This window comes from Aulostomus chinensis, chromosome 12, assembly GCF_037954235.1.
Source record: "Aulostomus chinensis isolate RoL2024-O1b breed Wild chromosome 12, RoL_Achi_v1.0, whole genome shotgun sequence".
NCBI classification, from domain to species: domain Eukaryota; kingdom Metazoa; phylum Chordata; class Actinopteri; order Syngnathiformes; family Aulostomidae; genus Aulostomus; species Aulostomus chinensis.
In genome coordinates, this window is record NC_141331.1 from 20,441,180 (window position 1) to 20,461,517 (window position 20,338).

The 20,338-nt window shown below is 39.9% G+C and overlaps 1 protein-coding gene across 1 annotated transcript in view; it reads right to left on the minus strand.

Annotated features, from left to right (window-relative positions):
- Window positions 1-20,338, minus strand: part of LOC147252456 (contactin-associated protein-like 5) — a 93,253-nt gene that overhangs the window by 59,370 nt on the left and 13,545 nt on the right. Inside the window, exons 2-4 of the mRNA XM_086220771.1 lie at window positions 17,098-17,208; window positions 15,890-16,083; window positions 3,258-3,405 (exon numbers count right to left, since the gene is read on the minus strand). Of these exons, the coding sequence (XP_086076897.1) occupies window positions 3,258-3,405; window positions 15,890-16,083; window positions 17,098-17,208 (453 nt within the window). The remainder of the gene's footprint in view (window positions 1-3,257; window positions 3,406-15,889; window positions 16,084-17,097; window positions 17,209-20,338) is intronic.

The window sequence follows — 20,338 nt, forward strand, 5'->3', positions numbered from 1 at the left end:
AGAGGGTCCATCTCTTTTTTTGGTTCTAATTTCCATATGTCATCCACAACATAATATGACAATCTTATAAGTCATTTACAAACAATGAGTGCAAAGTGTAATTTAGAAATCGTAATTCTGTTAGCACAAGTTAAAGTGAAATTCTTGATAAACCCAAAAATGTATTTTGCTTTTCAAGTATACACAAATACAGTTTGTGCTTGTTCTAAGACACCAAGTTGTGACACAAGAATCTACAAAGAGCCAGCCACGTGTATTGGTAGCTTAACACTAAAAGTGACTTTTGGCTGACAGCAGCAAAAGCAAAAAAACACAGCTTGTTTAATCAACTGAATAAACTCACTCGCCCTTGTTCATGGTAGCACTGACTGCAATTTTGCTGTTGTTTAGTTGCTGTAGCTGTTGTTAGCAGTCAGCCCTTAGCTTCAAACGAAATATATGTGGCTGCATTTTACTGCATTCCCAAAGTCATACAGAATTAATAAAAGAGGGGATATAATCTTAGTGAGTCCAAGAACCTATTTGTGATTACTTCAAAGGCAAAATATAACCCTTTTTGGGTGAAGTATCTCTCTAAGCAACCAGTTTAAGAAGTATAATCGTGTTTATTATGAGATCATGTCACAAGCTCAAAAATAACTGCATGATGACCCACACCAGTGATGTCTTGGTGTGTGTTATGTCAGGACACACCACCCTCTTATTCCTCAGTGTTGGTGTACTTCTGAGAAAATCAGCTATTTCATGACTTTTTTCTCAGGATAGTTACACCCAGGTAACTGTACCAAGACAACTTCTGTCTGTGTTTGGTGTCATTTGGTGTGTGAAATGACATGTGCCAATGGGGCGTAAGACAATTTGGTGTGATCCAATGTGGCGTGACGCAATGCAGTGTGATACTACACTAAGCAACACAGCAGTGTGTATGTGTTGTATTTTATGAGCAGGTCTGCCTTTTTCTCCTCTATTCAGCACCATACATCATAACATCACACATAGTGAATCATTTATTTCATACAAAAGTATGTGTATAAAATGATTTAAAAATATTCTTTCTGGTCCTCTTTCCAACAGATGTTCATTTCTGCCAATTAAATTTGACATAAATCAAATTCTTTTGGTGTGTGTCTGTGTGTGTGTGTGTGTTTGTGTGTGTCTGTGTGCGTGCGCGCAGGTGTAGGGCTCAGTTTCTCTGAGATACATTGAAAAAAAGATTGGTAATGACTGACTTGGAGCAATGATTTGACATTGCCTGCGTGGATAAGTAGCAAAAAAAATTACCCTGAGACAATGAGATATTTGAATTGGGAGTCATCGTAGATGCATCATTGGAATATTTAAAAAGCTAACAAAGCAGCACTTTTGACAATAACTTGCCCATTTATGTCATTATGCCATTAGCATCATGTTTATGATCAGCACTGTAATAAGCCAAGCTGCAATGAGTGTTTTTTTTTTTAAATTAGGTGTTCACTTACATAGTTTTGATGTATAACCAAGTGCAAAAGTAAGTTCAGGTTAAAAGTTTGTGTGATCACTGTGCCATCTTGGATCAAAACTGCATGACCAATCCATCCATCCATTCCTTTTCTTCTGCTTATCCTGTTAAGGGTCATGGAGGAGCGGGAGCATATCCCAGCTGCCTTTGGGTGAGAGGCAGGGTTCACCCTAGACGGGTCGCCAGTCCATCACAGAACCAACACATAGAGACATTCAACCATTCACACTCACAGCCACACCTACGGTCAATATAGAGTATCAATCAGCCTCTTCCCCTCTTGATGTCTTTGGACTGTGGGAGGAAAAGTCGGAAGTACCAGGAGAGAACCCACACAGGTACAGGGAGAACATGGAGACTCACACAGAAAGATCCCATGCTCAAACCTGGAACCTTCTTGCTGTGAGGCGAAAGTAATGACCACTGCACCACTGTGCCACCCTGCATGACCAATAGTGATGTTTTAAAGTATGGGACTTTGTAAAACTCAATTTAAATTGGTAGTCAGGAGATATGATCAGCCAAGACAGAACTAAATATGTTTCCTCATATCTCCCCCCAAAAAGAAAAAGAGCAGATTGACAATTTGGCTGCCAGGCTCGTCCTGTAACTTGAGTTCAGGAAACTTTCTTTTAGTCTTCAGATGTGTTTCTTTAAACTTTTTTTGTTACTTATCTTAAGTATGAATGCAATTAAACCTTTTTGAACAAGCTTCAGAGTACCAAACTAGTTCACATTTGGGTTTTATGTTTTTGTACCTCTTTTTCTGAAGCCTCACATTGTTTCTTGTGCATTGTTTCCATTTTTCTTTTTCACTCTGCCAACAGGAACACTCAAACCAAACCTGAGAAGTTATAGCAAGACACATTCTAACAAACATGTGGCAACAATATCAGAGGAGCAGCCCAGCTGTGACTTCTAAAAACTGTGCCAGTGATGCCTTGGCCAGGACCAGGGTCAGGGACTTGGCCCTGATGTGAAGCTGCTACACCTCCTGATAAACCCTGTCAGTCCTTCATCTGTTTGGCAAGCCAGCCCCTCCAGAGTCAATGGGAGGCAAAGTCTGCTGTGGGGACTCTGTGGTGCATAGCAACAGGTCGACAGGCCAGCATCCACATAGGCCACACCAAGCAACTCAACATCCACATGGAAACTTAATGTAGGTGATTATAATGCTGACTCTTCCACTTCTACAACCACTGCCATGATTATCATCATGTTCACATTCTACATGTCATGTTGTTCAATAATACTCTGAGCAAAGTTATATCAAAATTCAAGATCATTTATTCACGAGTTAAATTTCTTTGCCACATGTTCAGTTATATCTTTATATCTTTATATTATCATTCATCAGGTTACAAGTAAATGTCGGCATTTAATAGACCAAAACAGTCTGTTTTTGTTCTTTGAAGCAGGAGACAGAGGTCAAATGAATTCCAGTTCCCCATTAAAAGCTTGTATGCAATGGAGCAACAAGGCTGTATAAATGAATGTGTGGGTGGGAGGGTTTGTTTGAATGTTTCTTTTTTGTTTTCTGTTTTAACCTTTTGTACAATCGTACACATTGCCACTAATAATATACATTCAAAAAATTCAAATTCCTTCTTATGAGATAAATTAAGTGATTGGTTTGATTTAACATTTTAACAAGAAGCTGTCTGAATTCAAAAGGTGCAAATGTAATTTAAAAGTAGTAATATCAATACTATAATGGTCTTGAGACCAGAGTATTAAATGCAGGAAATGTGTTACTCACTGTAGGAGCAGCCATAGACTTCCACTCTGAGGCCAATCCAGCCACTGGGGTTCCAGTCGAGAGGGATAAAACGAAGGAAACGGGTTCTCACTGAGTAGGACAGCTTGTTCTGGACAACAGCCTCCGAATTCACATTCCCGACAAATCGCTGCAGGGACCAGACAGAGACACGGTGGTTATGAGAGACGCAGAAAGCGGATATAAAAGAAAGTCACCAGGTTTCCAGTGAGGAATGAGCACTGAATTGGGGATGAACGGTAATATGTCCACCAGGAGTAGAAAACTCTGTTTTCTGACGAAGCGTTGGATGTTAAAAGATAAGAATCATCATATGATATAAAGAGAAAGGTGTACATAATCCAACAGGTCTGCATGAGGCACAGCAAAAATGACTGCTTTGTCAGTGACAAAAAAATGGGCAATAATATTTTTTTCCAGTAGGGCTTAGGAAAAAAAACTCTTGTGAAGTGTAATTTGTCTTTTTTTATTTTCAACTATCCCCAACATTCAGTCTGCGCCAAACAAATCTAGGGCATATAAACTGTGAAACAGGGAGAATGTGAGAGATGGAGTTCTACAGAAATAAAAAAAAAAACATCATCTCTGAAATAATTAGGAGCCCTTTCATGACCAAATCAGCATGTGACGTACTCGAGCTTTAAGAGCTAGTACAAAATAAAGACGCACCAGTAGAGATCTGCTGCAGAATAGTTCACCATTAGAAACAGCAGCAAAGGCACAGTAATATTTAAGAGTTATGCTGACTAGTGGCAAACAGTTGTCCAATGCCTGTGGGATTTTGCAAAGCAGAGGCATCATTTAATACATCAGGCTGCTGCTTCTTGGTAGATAATCAAGGCAACTGTCTGACTATTAAGGATGTTATTGGGATTTTTGCCAATATTTTCCCATGTTGAGCCATTTACTAGATACAGGCTTGTGGGAGAATCTTAAAGGAGGAGGTTTATGCTAATTTCCAACTGCATATATTTTTATTCTGGGACTCGACTGGAGTAGCTTTGCATTATTCACAGTTTAAACCCCTTATTGATCTTCTATGGCTGTTTATGCAGCCCCTCAGTTCATCCTGCCTAAACAAGTTGGTGGCACTGGACAGTGAGGACATGCCAGGGGCTCAATGGCTGTGATTCTAGGTTGAACAGAAAGTTGATGGCCTAAAAAAACAACATGGATCACACTATCCTCTACCCACCCTACCACCGCACTTCAACCACATAGTTCCAGGGCTTGCCAGCTCAGGGCTGATAGACTGGGGAGATTCTGGTGAAGGATTGCCAGCCTGAGAGGAGCAGATTGGACATAGGGATGAGGATGGAGAACTGGATACATTCAGGCCAAAGGATAGCCACTGGTGACACTACTTGGGGTCTTATTTTGGATAAACAGGCAAGGTCTTGGACACGGGACAAACAAGCTGGTTGAGGTTTGAAACAAACAATCTGAGGCCTAGACTTAGTTGAGACAGCTTGAGGTCTGGGGTCCGGACAAAGAGACTGAGAGCTGGAGTTAGGGGCAAACATTCTGATACTTAAGCTTGAAGAAAATACGCTGAGGCTAAGGCTTGAGAAAATAAGAAGATACGGAACAAGGATAAGTAGTCATTGGCTCTGCTAGGGTACTAAAGTATTCTGAAATCAATTCTTTGTGCAACCATGGCCTTGCTTTCAGGTTTTGCCACGGTAGTATTCCAGACCATAAAGAACCTCATTAAATTTCTCTCCAGGGATGCTGAGTTTGCTGGGTCCATAATTGCTAGTTTGTTCTATTACAGGTTTGGGTTCATAACATTAAGGGGGAGGATACAAGTGTTGCCTCAGAGGTGAACAACGGTTCAGAGATAAAAATGTTACACAGAAAAAATAACAAACAAGGAACACAGGGAAGAGGACCAATATGCACTGGGGGACTGGGAGTTGCAGGATCTCTTGGTCTGATAGAACATAGCAGGATACAGACACAAGAGGGCATGGGTGAGGCCATAGCATCGACCTTGAAAATCAAACATACATATTCATGATGCTTGAATTCTTGAGAAGCTTTCAGCTGTTGGTGTTTTCAAGAGGATCAAATAAAAACTCTCTCTAATAAAAATATGCTTGTATGGCTGAAGCTACGACCTTGTTTTTTGTTTAAGACACAGGAATGGGGCTTGCTACACATTCAATAGCAGTAATTTCTTCCAACAAAAACAAACAATATGAAAGTGAATTAATAAAGAAATCTCCTTCAATAGAAAAGAAAAATGTTATATCTGAAAAAGAAGAAATATGTCGGTATTTCTCTGATTATTATTTTTGTCATCATTATTGACCCTGTTTTTCCACTTGTTTCCCAATGGAAAATGTGGAAAACCTAATGAGGCACTCTGATAGAATAATTGCAACACAGCCCAAAACTATTCATCAGCTAACAACAGGAACACATCAGCATGAATCATTAGTATTCAAGAGTACCACAAACACACCACCAGTGAGCCATCCTGAACTATTATGCTTGTGTTGTTTTCTCTTCGGAAAAACTGATCAGCTATGTGTTGCAGCTGAGAGATTGTGTGGGCCATGAGGGGGGAGGGGGGCCTGAGGGTGCTACAGATTTTCCAGGGGACCAGGGGACTGAGGTCGGCCCCCGTGCACATCAACAGTTCTAACCCTACAGTGACTTCATTATTTCTATTTGTGTTTCTGTCACAGCGGAGTAGCCTCCCTCCTCGTTCATTAAGGCCCTTTCCTACTCCAGTGAGCTCCTTCGTGTCAGTTTTCCATTTAAACTATTTTTTTAATGATTCATTCAGGACCAAATCCTGTTGCTGGCAATGAATTAAGATACAGTGTGTTCCAAAGGGTCGGTGGCCAGTTAACCAGCCTGAGGGAACAGACAGTGAAAGCTGACACTTTGCCATCACACAAAATTCAATACAGATACAATTCCCCCAGATAAGAATCAACAAGAATATGGAATATTTCTTAGATAGCATAGGTAGGAGAATGTTTTAAATTTTCTGTGTTTGGCAGCAACACACCTCCTCTGACTACTCCTCAGTCTAGACAGGGGTGAGTTATGATCAACACCAGATAATGTAAGACATGATTTACAGTTTCGCGTATTCTCCTGAAACATTCATATGATACCCAAAGAAAAGTTTTCCCATGAATATCAAGGAATACAAGCGACCAGTGTTCCATGTTTAAACTTCTGTAGCGAGAGCCTTGAGTAAAATGATGACCAAACGTTTTATGATATGTGGAACATGCAACTTTCTAAATCAGGGCTGTGGTTAAGGTCTGGTTAGGTTAATGCACAAAAACCTCTTGGTTATATTTAGGGAAAGATTATAGATTAGGTTAAAATACGAATAAATGAATAGAAATACTGTATGTCCCTGTTTGTCGCTCACAGTTACCTTGACCTTTGTCCACTTGAATCTTTGGGGATGCTCATGGCAAATTGAAGAAATTCCCTCTAGGCCTTCCAGAGACAACAACAATGGGATAGACAGGCAGACAACTCCAAAACATAATCTCTCTGCCCCGCAGCTGAGGGCAAAAAAATAGTTCTAGTGCTGCATGATAAATCAAAGCACAATGTGAGCCTCTGTAAATGCACAACCCAAAGATATTGTGTTTATGTGTGGTGCTGCTGAACGTGGATAATGCTTCCGGTCTAAAACTGGCAGCATATGTCCTAATTTCTTGTTTACAACCCCTGGCTCTGAAAATTGGCTGTAAATGACCCAACGTACTCATTCCTAACTCATGGAAAAATAGAATTTTATTTACTACGACGGTATAGGAATATCCTGCACAGTGACATCAAGGTTTTTCCACTGTTTCTGTAAATCAGAGTGTTCTTTCACATCCCCTTCTTAAGAATTGTCAATTCTGGGTTAAAAAGGTACAGTTGCCAATGCTTTTCAAAACCCCCTACCACAAAGGATAATCGTGCGTGCAGGGAGGCATCTGCTGCACCACACTGTGCCAGCCCTGTGTGGGGAAAACGGGGCTGAGTGATATTACACTTAGCTACAGTTGTAAAAGGGTGAGTTTGAAACAAACTGTAATGGTCTCCCCTGTGCAGCCCATGAGGATGGGAATAAAGGCAGACAGTTTGTATCAAAACGCCAGATCTGATGCGTCATCTGAGAAGCTGCCATTTAGCCAGTGAAAAATTACTGATCAGAGAAACTCAACAGCTCACACAATGCAGAGCTCCAATGAAGTCACTGATCAGCCTCATCATAAGTCACATATTGAGCTTTACATATACACTTTCCACTTCCAAGTCATGCTTACTCAGCCACATAACCATTCTATACTTCCTTGTTTACTTATTTCAGTGTCCCTGCCCTTTTTTCCAGCAACAGTTCTTGTTTTTGTGTTGGCTGCGTTGACTTCCATCCTATAATTGAAGTTTACTGTAGTCCAATGATGAGACTGATCCAGGTTCATTCACATTGTCTCCCTCTGGTCCAACTTCTTTTCTGACCTCTGACATCCCACTGCCTCTTTTTCATCCAATCATTACTTGTCATCTGTCCTATCGTGTCTCTTCACATTCAAAAGTGCCATTCTACCCAATTGTTCCTCTTGTTCTCGCACAAGCGATCACAGGAACTGATCATGCCCAATCAGCTGCTCCAAACTATCCGCCCACCGCCATCCAGATGAATTTCACACATGCCCAAAATTTTAATCAGCTCCCATGCTGAGTGGTTGCAGTTAGCCAATGACAGACAGGGATAATTGTACTGCTCAAAACGGTTCCTCCAGAAGATTTCTCAGATCTAGAAACATGAACAATTAGTAAAAATTTCCAAAATGAAAAAAAACGGGAATCAAAAAATTTGTTACGATTTATTGAGTCTCATTCATGATATGCTCTTATGCACAATTTTGTTGTTACACACCATGTGGTTTCCTCAACCCTCAATGTAGTCTCACAGACAGTAAACAAAGCCTGTTGCCTATTTGTAACTCGTTGTTCCTCTTTGTAACTCTATGGTGTACCTAAAGTGTGTAAGAAAAAAAAAAAAACCTGTGTGTAAGAAATTCCATGAATATAAAATAATTGTCCAATGAAAATATTCAACTAAAAACTGAAAAATGTCAGAATCACTGTGCTAAATATAATGCAAAGGGGTTAATAGAGTAGGTGAGATAAAACACAGAGAGCTGTAAGTAATTTCTTGAACACATGCTAAGCCCTGGAGTCACGCTGAAAAAAGAATGCCTGCTTATAGAATTGTTTAAGAAATATTTGAAATGCAAAACATGTCATTATTGCATGATTAGGAGCAATGAATTGAGAAGAGAAATCTACTAAGATAAAACATCCAATTGAATTCATGCAAATGATCCTTGTTATGTCCCTGTAGATCTATCAGCATGTACTAACAAGGGTGAAAATTGAATTTCTGCACAATGGGAGTTTTTTTTTCCCACGCATTAATTCATGGGGCATTAAAATGAGAATTTCAAATAAGGCTTTTCAAGTATATGTATAATCTGACCAGTCTGCGGAACAAATTCTACTTTCCTGAAATGAATATTTGCAGCGGGCATTCAGCTAATAAATATCATCTCACCAAGTCCTCAAACACTAGCAGTTGTCACAGACTTCCATCCCGGGTTCGTGCTAATTTTAGGTGATTATCAGCTTGCCATCCTGTTGTTTCATGTGTTCTTCTCATGCTTGATATGGCTGAGAGCACTCCCACACACAGGTGACTGATTGCAGGAACAGATGGTGATATAGCCATTGTAAATGAGACAGAAAAAAAACCCACTGTCAAATGAATCATTAAAGGAAAAACTAAGAAGACCAAAAACAGAGACTGTAAAAGGGTTGCACAGGAGAAAGAGTTTATACGTATGCGTTCAACATGTGACTGGGTCTGGGTACAGGACAGAACCTAATGATATGGTATGTATCACCATAATTGGGTCACAAAAGGATTTTTTCATGATCTATTAATACACAATATGATACATGTTATGATACTCGACATACTTTCCTACATATTTTAAAACAGAGCCGAGATACAACTTGCTGTGTATCATCTGCATAATCTAAAATTAGATAGTTCCAATTATATCAATTTTATTGACATGAATTTTAATAGGCTGCACGGTGGTGCAGTGGTTAGCACTGTGACCTCAAAGCAAGAAGGTTCCGGGTTTGAGTCCCGGCTCGGGAACGGGATCTTTCTGTGTAGAGTTTGCATGTTCTCTCCGGGTACTCCGGCTTCCTCCCACCATCCAAAGACATGCAATTGGGGACTAGGCTAATTGGATACTCTAAATTGACCGTAGGTATGAATGTGAGTGTGAATGGTTGTCTGTCTCTATGTGTTGGCCCTGCGATGGACTGGCGACCTGTCCAGGGTGAACCCCGCCTCTCGCCCGTAGACGCTGGGATAGGCTCCAGCCCCCCCACGACACTTACTAGTAAGGAATAAGCAGAAGACGATAATGGATGGATGAATTTTAATTTAATCAATATTATGAAATAAATAATCAAAAGATATTAGCATATCAATTTTAGTCACAGAGAGCGATAGCTTCACAACTAGTCATCAATGTTTGCCAGTGATTTTAGTTACTTCTGGACTGGAGTGATTTTTCCACCATGAACAGCTTTTGCTTTTAATATTAATGTTCCCTGGTGGATAAATCTTACATTTGGTGACTTTCTAAATTATCCTCTGGCACACTATCATTTATATGCTGAGAAGTAGTTCTTTAAGGAGTTCTACAGGAATTTCATTTTGTCAGCACCGACTGATTAAATTTTAAACTTTGTGCACTTAAAGAGTCTAATGCTATGCAATGACAAGATTATTTATGCTGTATATGTTAATCCAAACCAAAAGATATAAATACCGTAAATTCTGGACTATAAGCCGCGACTTTTTTTCGACGCTTCATGCCCTGCGGCTTATACTCCGGTGCGTCTTATACGAGGATTTTACCTTCACCCTGGGGTGTGGCGGGCAGCGGCAGCGGGCAGTAATTCCCTATTGTTCCTGATGGTAGCTCCAAGTACCGTACTTAGGGAAATTCCTGGCCAAATGTTATGGTAATTTCTCTAAGTACTGTACTTGGAGCGTCCAGTCCACGCCGCGGTGCACTGTAAAAAGAGCATCACACGATATTTTCAGTCATTTGTACTCACCCTCAAGATGGAGAGCAGAAGAAGGAATGCTTATGATGCAGCTTTCAAGTTAAAGGCAATCAATCTGGCGGTTAAAGATGGAAATAGAGCTGCAGCACGTAAGTTTGGCATAAACGAATCAATGGTGAGACGCTGGAGGCGGCAACATGACGAACTGACCCAATGCAAAAAGACTACAAAAGCTTTCAGAGGTCATAATAGCAGATGGCCTGAACTTGAAAACGCTCTGGAAGACTGGGACAACACGCAGAGAACGGGCGGCCGAGGTGTTTCCGCCGTGCACCGCGGCTTATTTACCGGTGCGGCTTATATGTGTACAAAGTTGATTTTTTCCCTAAAATAAGCATCTGCGGCTTAAATAACGGTGCGCTCTATCGTCCGGAATTTACGGTATATAAAATGTAAAATTACCAACAAAACTAGCCTTATTCTCCAATATCATCCATTTCGCTCTCACAACATTGCACATCGTTGGTGATACCAGAAAGATTGTACCCTTAAGTCTACTTTATTATGGAGCAAATCTTCCTATTGAGCTCATTTGGCTTAGCATTAGCTCAGAAAGACAGATAACCTTCATATCAGCAGCTGCTGCTCTCTCATTAGTCCCCCTCGATTCAGTTTCTGGCACTGAGCCTTTAACTTTGAGTTCCACTGTTGAAATGCCAGGCAGATGTGAGTTAGCATTAGCCAAAGGTCTAGGTGACAGCTATAGTCAAGTCAGTTTGGATGGCGGTTGAATTAGAAAATTGCAGACAAATTAGCTGTCAGTCATTCCACAGATGATTTAAATACAAATTTATCTAAACACACTCTTAAAAAATGTTACCACCTTTAAGAGCATAGTGCCTTTATGAACAGATAATACTATGCCACTCTGCCTTGGGTGAGTGTGTTGCTCCTATCTGAAATAAGTAGAACATCTTTCTTTCCTGTCTCTCTCTCTTGAGTCAGTTCCAAAGGTGATAGCAGGTAATTTTGGGACACACAGCACCTCATCAGTTCAGTAGCTTTTTTCTTCCTTTTTCACTCCTAATAGTATTAGCATTAATATGGAAGAAGCTGTCAGCTTAATAATCATACTTTGCCACACACATCACAAAAGTCTTATTCCAATTTTATATTATATTTCTTAACTGAACTGGATGCAACTTATTGCTTTCATATTTAATTGTCCTTCTGGTTTGCATTCATTTAAAACTGTTTTGGGAGTAAAGGTATTAAATACTCATCAAAAAAATCAGTAATTGTCTACTAGCTGTTTTTAAGTGAACAGTTCTAAGAGAATTAATCTCTTTATCGATTCGTCATTATTTGTAGCCACTGATTACTGTTTTAGTGAAATAACGTGAAAACAGATCACATCAAATCATTAAATGGCTTGTAGATGGAGGCTTCACATTGAAAAAAAGGCCTGTTCACATGACTCAACTCGAAACTTATTCTTAAAACTTGTTTTTGTTTTTGTTGTTGTTGAATTTGCATGAATACATTCAATAGTGCATTAAAAAAGATTCAAACAAACCTTTCATCGCATCACACAGCACTAGATGCAGTGTTTACTCTCACATCTCTGTACACTTTTACAGTTGTTCTCAGACACTCTGGTAAATTTCTCTCATCATCCTTAACATATGCAAAACACAGCGTTCATCTCTCAAAATAGTTTGTACAAACAACTCCAAATTAAATATTTATGTAAATGAAAATGTCAGCACCATCAGACTGACACGTCCATGTGTCATTGTTGATAAAAGACAGAGTCAAAATGTTTTGCTATGTTGTCAATATAAGAGTGTATTTCAAGTATTTGGTGATGAAGGTTTGGAAGAAAATACACAATGTCTTTCTGTATGGCCTGTATCAGTTACTGTATATAGGGGACTGATTGCAAGAGAGTGGACAGGATCCACATGTGCTGTTGGTAATGTGGGGTTGGACCGCATCATTTCAATTAAAAAAAGAAAACAACTGTTAACAACACTGTAACACAAAGGTAGTAACACAAAAGGATTCTGTTCAGTTCACCTTGTTCTCTGACCGTATTTTATAAATTTCCTTCTTCTCTCCATGCCAGATATTGCAACACTGCACTAGATATGTTCTTTCCAGTTGAAGGTTCATGAGAAACCCCTCTTCGCTGTCACAGGGGTGGTTGATCTCACATTCATTAGTGGAAGTCACCTGAGAGCAAGTCATCAATTCGTGACACATTTACAAAAAAACTGTCAGGAAAATGTCAGAAAATATGTGTGTGTACCTTGTGTAGGGTCATATAGTTGGAATCACCCTGTTTTGTGGTCCAACACCAGGTAGGGCTCTTTATTAAATGGAATAGTACTTAAAACACAGACTTATACTTAATTACATAGAAAAGCGATGTACTGCATGAATAGCACATTAAACTGCATGATTTGTACTTAACAGATTTACCTTCATGAACCTGGGTGACCAGCATGTGACTTGTAAAGTGAAGTATAATGACTATTTTGTAAATTTGAAGTATTGTGGTGTTCTGTTTTTTGTTTTTTTTTTTTTATTCTGACCCCTGTTGTGACCAACGGACCACGGAAAATGAAAATGGGCCCTCTGACTTCTTTATGATTTAGAACTGAAATTTAACGTGTTCCTGCTCTGTAAATTAATATATTACTTAAAATAGTCATGTAAGAAAATGTACTCATCCTGAGTCAAAATAATTATGACCACAAGGGGGTAGGAAGTCACATGACTTTTGATAAGTTGTCTTATGTTTGTTTTATTTTGTGTTTTAAAAGTGATGGTGGTTTAACAAATTATTGACCAAATACTGAATGACATCATTTGAACATGTGACCAGTTTTAAGGAGCTGCCTGTAGTTTTGCATTGTTTTTTGTTTTTTTTACACCTGAATGTTCTTTTAAACAGATTATCAAAACTCTGTCATACTATGACATGTTTTGACTGCAAAATTTCCAGCAGTCTTCCTAAGAAGTGTCACATTATGTTGTTCTTGGTGTTCTTGTTTTGTCAGTAGCGTTTGTTGGCTTCCCACTCCTGTCAAAACAGTGCACATTCAAGCCTTTTTGTACCTTAACCTAACACAAAATGTTAAACGTGTCAAACTGTAGCTGTATGGGTTGAAGGACATAAATTGTTAGTTTCCACACTATGAATGCTGTTTGCTGATGAGTAGGTGTGCATCTGAAAGGTGAAACTATTAGCATAACACTGCCCACAAAAACCTCCATATGGAAACCTGCTGTGAACTGTTTGTGGGTTAGTTCACAAAACCATTATCAGAGTAAAAACTCCAACAGAAACAAATGTAACAAAATGAGCCAGTAGTTGGAGATCGAACAATTAGAAAATAATCATAATAAAGATGCCTGTGTGTTGTCATAGCAGCACTGCAGACTATTGTGTAGAAATAACAAGAGAAAAGTTGGGACATGATATGGTGCAATATGTCAGTTGTTTGACTTCAGCTAATTTTAGATTTCATGAAGGAAGGCAGACTGTTAATGTTGCAGCAGTGCCATTGGGAAATTACATATTCTTGCTAATTGGAATGACAAGTAGAAAAACTCACTGAAAAACAATTTAACATCTTGTTAGCAGCCCATAACTGGGGCAAACACAATAATGACTTAATGACATTTGCAAGCATCAGGCAAGTTTCTTGGCTGGCCGTCAATTCTTGTACTGGCTGGCATTAAATACTGAACTGACAAAAACAAAATGAAGAAAGAGGCATTGCCTGATCGTGAAATAGCTTTTATAGGTTGGCCCACAGACAAAGAGCATGAAGGAAAGCTGTGCCTGTACAGATTATAACAAAGGATGCCCTCTGTCTGCATTTAACTAATCTATGATGGACCAGCTCCAGTTTGTTCTACAAATGGCTAAGTCGAGAGCACATACCAAGTATGATATTCCTCCATGTTTCTGATGGTGGAGGAAACCAAAGCACCTGGATAAAACACGCTATCTCAGCACTGAGATGATGTTTTACCCGCATACATAGATGGTCCGATCTTGACCAAAGTGGACGAATACATTCCTGCAAAAATAACCTTATAACAGTTGATACACCAATGTTATGTCCTCAGCTACACATTGTTCATTGTCATTGTCTCAGCATGCTGGAGGAAACCATGGGGGCCACAACATATTTTTAAACAGCAGTAAAATGTCAATAACCACCTTCTGACTCTGTTGTCTAATTATTTCTATACCTACCAATTCAACTGAACACCTCCACATTACTTGCTGTATTGCTACTGTGATAACAGTCATGTTTTCCATATTTAATTATCATCAATACAAAATATTGTGATTAAACACACAGCAGAGCACCCCTCCCATGGCCCTGTGCAGCACAGATCCTACAGAGGGTACTCACTACAGGTCTTCTCAAGTCAACTAAGACCCAAAGGTATGAGGCCAGCATAGGTTTGGTACCACTTGTTATTAATCGAGTTGGTTTGTCATTGTGTGTAATACCGGAGAAGCCCTGAAGCACATGGAAAAGTGTGATGATTTGCGACCTCTCGTAGAGATGACACAGCTAGTGATGGTGCTCTGACTCCTGATGTGTTAACAGAGACCAAAGTATGTACTGATACAGTTCAAAATGACAGACAGCTGAGGTTATCTTTGCATCTGTCAAGTGAATTCATGACATCAACTGTGGATTTTTTCATCTATTATCAACACCCCGTCCAGGGTGGACTCCGCCTCTCGCACAATGTCAGCTGGGATAGGCTCTAGCCAACCCCTCAGCAACCCTCACTGGATGGATAGATGGACAGTCAGGCAGCCCCAAGGAAGAATTAGACATTACACATTTTTAAACAACTTGTAAAATGAAGTGGTGATGATAGCAAGCATTCTGGTTTTTGTCTTGTGACTGATCGGACCACGATTTCTCAGATCTGGCTGGATTTGGGTCTCAATTTTCTAATGATAAATAATCCTGTTCAGTTCTCTGTGTAACATTTGTGGGTCGCTTCTTTGGTTGGGGCATACATTTTTGGACCAGTGAAGACCTCTACTACTCACATCTTTACAACAGTGGGTTGGACGGCACTTTAACCAACTGCAGTAAAATAGTCTGACATCTCTAACTCAGTCCTGCAGACACAGTGGAGCTGTGACTCACAGGCCAGTCATTTCACTTTAACTCCCGAAATGACAAAGCACAACAAATGCCAAGAACGAGCGCTCCCTGAGACTGATTCCCCCAACCAGCTGAGTCATTCACAGATTTCTTTACTCCAGTAGCACACATTTCATCTCCCCCAAAATAAGAATAAGCACAAATATTATACTTTCACAATTATTATTGAAAGGAATTTATTTTTATGAACTTCAACAATCTTTAAATGATTCATAGCTCTAATCTAAAGTGACGATTATGGCAGTGCAGATCAAATCAAGTGTCCTCAGGTTGACTCACCATTAAACCATCTTCATGCCTGTACTGTTTCCAGGCTCGACCCGTATCACTGTAGAGCAGCAGGTAGCTGGTGACCCAGTCCCAGCTATCATAGCATCCCTGTGTTGCCACTGCCGTCACCTCCATCTGCTCCCTGAGGTCCACCTGGAGCCAGGGCTCTTTGTCAGTCATCATGGGGGACCAGCCCCCTGCTCCTGAAGGAAATACAGAGACTACAGTCAAGAGCGGAATCCATTAAACATTGATTCTGGGGTTGTGGTTTTTGCTCAGTCACCACCAGGCTCAGATTGCAAAAATGTATAATTTCCTGGTGTGTGCAGCAGGAGTGCTTATATAAAGAGCACATTAAGGTGAAGTTGCACTGCAACAGTCACAGGGGAGGTCCGCACTTAGTGGGTAATATCTGTTTCATTTAAAAATGTATATACAGAGTAGACATCCACTTCCTTTTCCACAGTGGCCTTTGTTACATAAGCCTCAATATTTCTTCATCGAGAGCCTTTCTGAGAAAATATTACTGGCTGGTAATATAAACCCATTTGGACCAAAAATTGCCTTGAAATACCTATGGTATTTTTGCAAATAAAAGCTGAAACTTTCTGAAAAATTTGATAGAATTGTCAATATCCACTTAAACTGCATCTGTGGCAGATAAAAACATGAAATAAAAAACACAGCGAGAAATAAAGCATCACAGTTGTATATATCTGTGGTGTGTGCCTGTCAGTGACCTTGATCATGAAACATCATTGTTTTTCAAGGTCCTTCTTGACTTCTAGTGGGCGTTCTGGGCAAATTTGGAGAAATTTAAAATTAATGTCAGCTGTGCGTGTTTGCTAATGGGAATTGCAGTTACTGAATTCTGTTTATTCAACAGACTCCAAGCTTTCAGACAAGATACTGCTACCAAAGCAGCATGGGATGAAGGATCTTCAGTATATCACCATTGTAATGAAATGCATATGAGCGTGTGGTTATAAAACAGTTTATACAAGATATAAGGTCCATCAAACACAAGGTAAATGTAAATGCTTTACAGTGGAAGGAGGAAAGTTGGCTATAATAGAGAGATAAATAGAGAGGAGAGAGAGACAAGGCCACTTCAAAATCAATGCAAAACTATTTATCTGAAGTCATCTGAAGATTAAGCAAAAGTTTGGTAAAAGCAAATGAGCATGTTGAAATAGTACACATGACACAGAACTCACCATCTTTTCTGTTGAGTTTGGCATTGTAAGCAGCATATCCAACTGAAGACTGCGTGGAGCTCTGGAAGGATGGACGTGGTAATGTGGATACCAGAGGAGCATTGCAATTATCTATCAGATACAACAAAGCATACAATTCAGAAGGTATCAAAGCAAAAATGCATTTTAAAACAACATAAATACGTTGAAAGGGAATTGCTAAATCAAAAAATGATGTATTCAAAGCATTTCATTTGGCCTTGTTTCTGCATGCTAATGAGACTGTATGAGGTGTGCTTCTGAATATGTACCATGTTTGCCACACTTGTCCAATTAGCAGAAACAATAGAAAATGCAACCATCAGTGGTTAAATGTTGTGGTCCAAAGTGCACATTTACCTGTCAGCTGTGAGGTTGTAAAGCAAGGATTTGGGAAAATAACAAGGCTGCCCACTTTTCCAGCTCTCAGATGCTTCAAATAGTCTATTAACCCATGCAGTGACCCTTAAAAACAAGACGGGAAGTGCTACAGCTCCTCGTGTGTGTATTATCATCCGGCGCAGTAGTGTGACATTACAGCACATCATGCAACAGGCAAGAGCAGAGTCCAGTGATCTAAACCTGTCAATCTCATCTTCCTCTGACCCACTCTCCAGTTCACAACAAGAGCAGCGAATCAGATAACAACAGCCTCTCGCCTGTTTGGATTCACCGAGTGCAGAGCTGCATTAAGTCCTGTATCAGAGAGCGTAATGAAAACTGTCACCAGCCTGATTACAATTATCCCTCTCCTCCATCACTGTTCATTTCGTTCCACCGAGCATTAGAGGCTTTGCGCTTTAGGATGCGAAATAGCTATAATGTCTTCTTCAGGTTCAGATGGTTTTTCGAGCACATTTGGAGTGGCAACAGGCCATCCATCTGGTCCACAACAGCACAGCAGAGCTGACAGCCGGAGCTCATTTTTCCTTTTGAGCATCCTGCTGAATTTCCACTGACCTGGTTTGATTGCTCTCAGACCACATGCCAAGAGATTTTTCCTAATCCTGATTTCAAGTGTGACTAAAGTGGATCAAGCAGTCTTGTTCAGGACTCATATTGTTGGCTGAGCTGCAGTGCAGTTACAGATGTTCATCGGGGAAATGAGAGCACTGGCACGCCATCTTAACGTACCGCAACTGCGGTTATGATGCAAGCATACAGCTCTTAATCTGTCTGAAGTATCCAGATCTGGCTTTTGATCTGAAACACATAAATCTAGCTCTTTTCACTCCTGCATCCATACACCAAACACACCTAAAATAACTTAATGCAATTAATTTTACTATTAGCTCTCCAATTCTAAAATTCTGAATGCTGAAAAAGTTTGTTTGTATTTCAGATCTTGTTGCTGTTCACAGTTCAAATCTTCAGACATGGTGCTCTGCCAAATGTCTGTCTGTCAGTCAAGAACACTCATGGATGGAGGATGATTTGTCTGCAAAGCTGCTCCTTGGCCTGAGGGATAACTGAAAATCCTCTGAAGCAGACCCATGATTTCTATGCAAAGCTCTGGGGTTTAAATCTTCGAGCCAAATGAACCCAGACGTGCATATGAATGCTTTGACATCAACATATTCTAACAACACCCACCAGAATCATATGTATGTCAAGAACTGTATGAAATTTTGTTTCGGTCACAGATGTGTGAGGATATTATTAGGACCAGCAGGAGGGTGGTTCAGTGGTAGCATTTTCATTAAGGGTGGGGTGGGGGGAATAAATGACTTGTGGTTCTTTTTAAAGGAATTCAGCAACTTTTGGGGGGTAACACAGTTGTTGTCCATCTAACTACGAGTTAGCTTATCACAATGAATAGTAGTGGATGGGCATACCTCTGCTTTAAGTCCCCAAATACCTCCATCCATAACTGCTAGTTAGCTTATCACAATGAATAGTAGTGGATGATCAAGCTAGCATACCTCTGCTCCCCAAATACTTCCATCTATTTTCTACTGCTTATCCTGTTAAAGGTCACGGGGGGCCTATCCCAGCTGCCTTCGGGCAAAAGGCAGGGTACACCCTGAAAGGGCTGCCAGTCCATCACAGGGCCAACACATATAGACAGACAACCATTTGCACTCACAGCCACACCTACGGTCAGTTTAGAGTATCAATCAGCCTCGTCCCCTCCTGCATGTATGCAGACTCCACACAGAAAGACGCTGGGGCTCGAACCCAGAACATTCTTACTGTTAAGCGACAGTGCAAACCACTGCACCACCATGCCGCCAAGGACATTTACTCATTTCTTAATTTTAATCCTGTACCATCAAAATGTTAAAATAAAGAAATAACGATACACAATATTTTTTTTTCTTCAAATAAACCCAATGATTTTTGTGTGTTATATTCAGATATTGGTTTTGGTGATTGGTGTTCAGCCATCACCCTGAAAATCCTTTACCATACTACAATATAAAAATACATAGCACTCAAATTCAAATGCATGGCATCAACAAATGTCATCAAAATATACTCAAATTTTGTCAAAGACATCTGCCATTGTATGAGGAAAAGGTATTCCAAGTGGAAATTAGTCTATAACATTTCTACATAAATAGTGCTTTGCAGTGCTATGCTGTATTAATGGTACCACTGGCCTCAGTCCTCAGAATCCTACAATTTGACCCATGTCACCTCCAATACTTCACATCTTGTTTGTACACATACCTTATTCAATCATTAAAACCATTTCTTGACATTGTTGGGCTGTTTTAATCAGTGGACTCCCTATTTGACTCCTAATCTTTACTTTGCCCCAGATTTCAGTTCAAGATGTAATTCTTGATAAATACTGCTTATATATACTATCACAAAAGAACCTACCAAAAGAACACCAACCTCTCTGGCACAAAGAAATACGTGTAGTCACACACAGATAATACTTGATTATAGCGTAACTTTATTGTTCCTTGTTTCATTGAATTTCTTCGTGATACAAATAGAATAGAATATCAACAGCTGTAATTGTGTCGTATTTTTAGTAGATAGCCTTGCACCAGTCCCGTCACTGGGAAGATAAAAGATGTATTCTTTAACCATTATTCATGGAGGAGTCAAGCTTAAAAGAAGCTCAGTGATGCTGATGAGAAGAGAAGGGAGACACTCTACGGCATGTTATGTGCTCATCAGTCAATCACCATGTGTCAAATAGAATATATACCCCTCGTTGGGCTGATACAAATACTCCTTTACATGCAAGGAACGAAGCGGTGAAGTA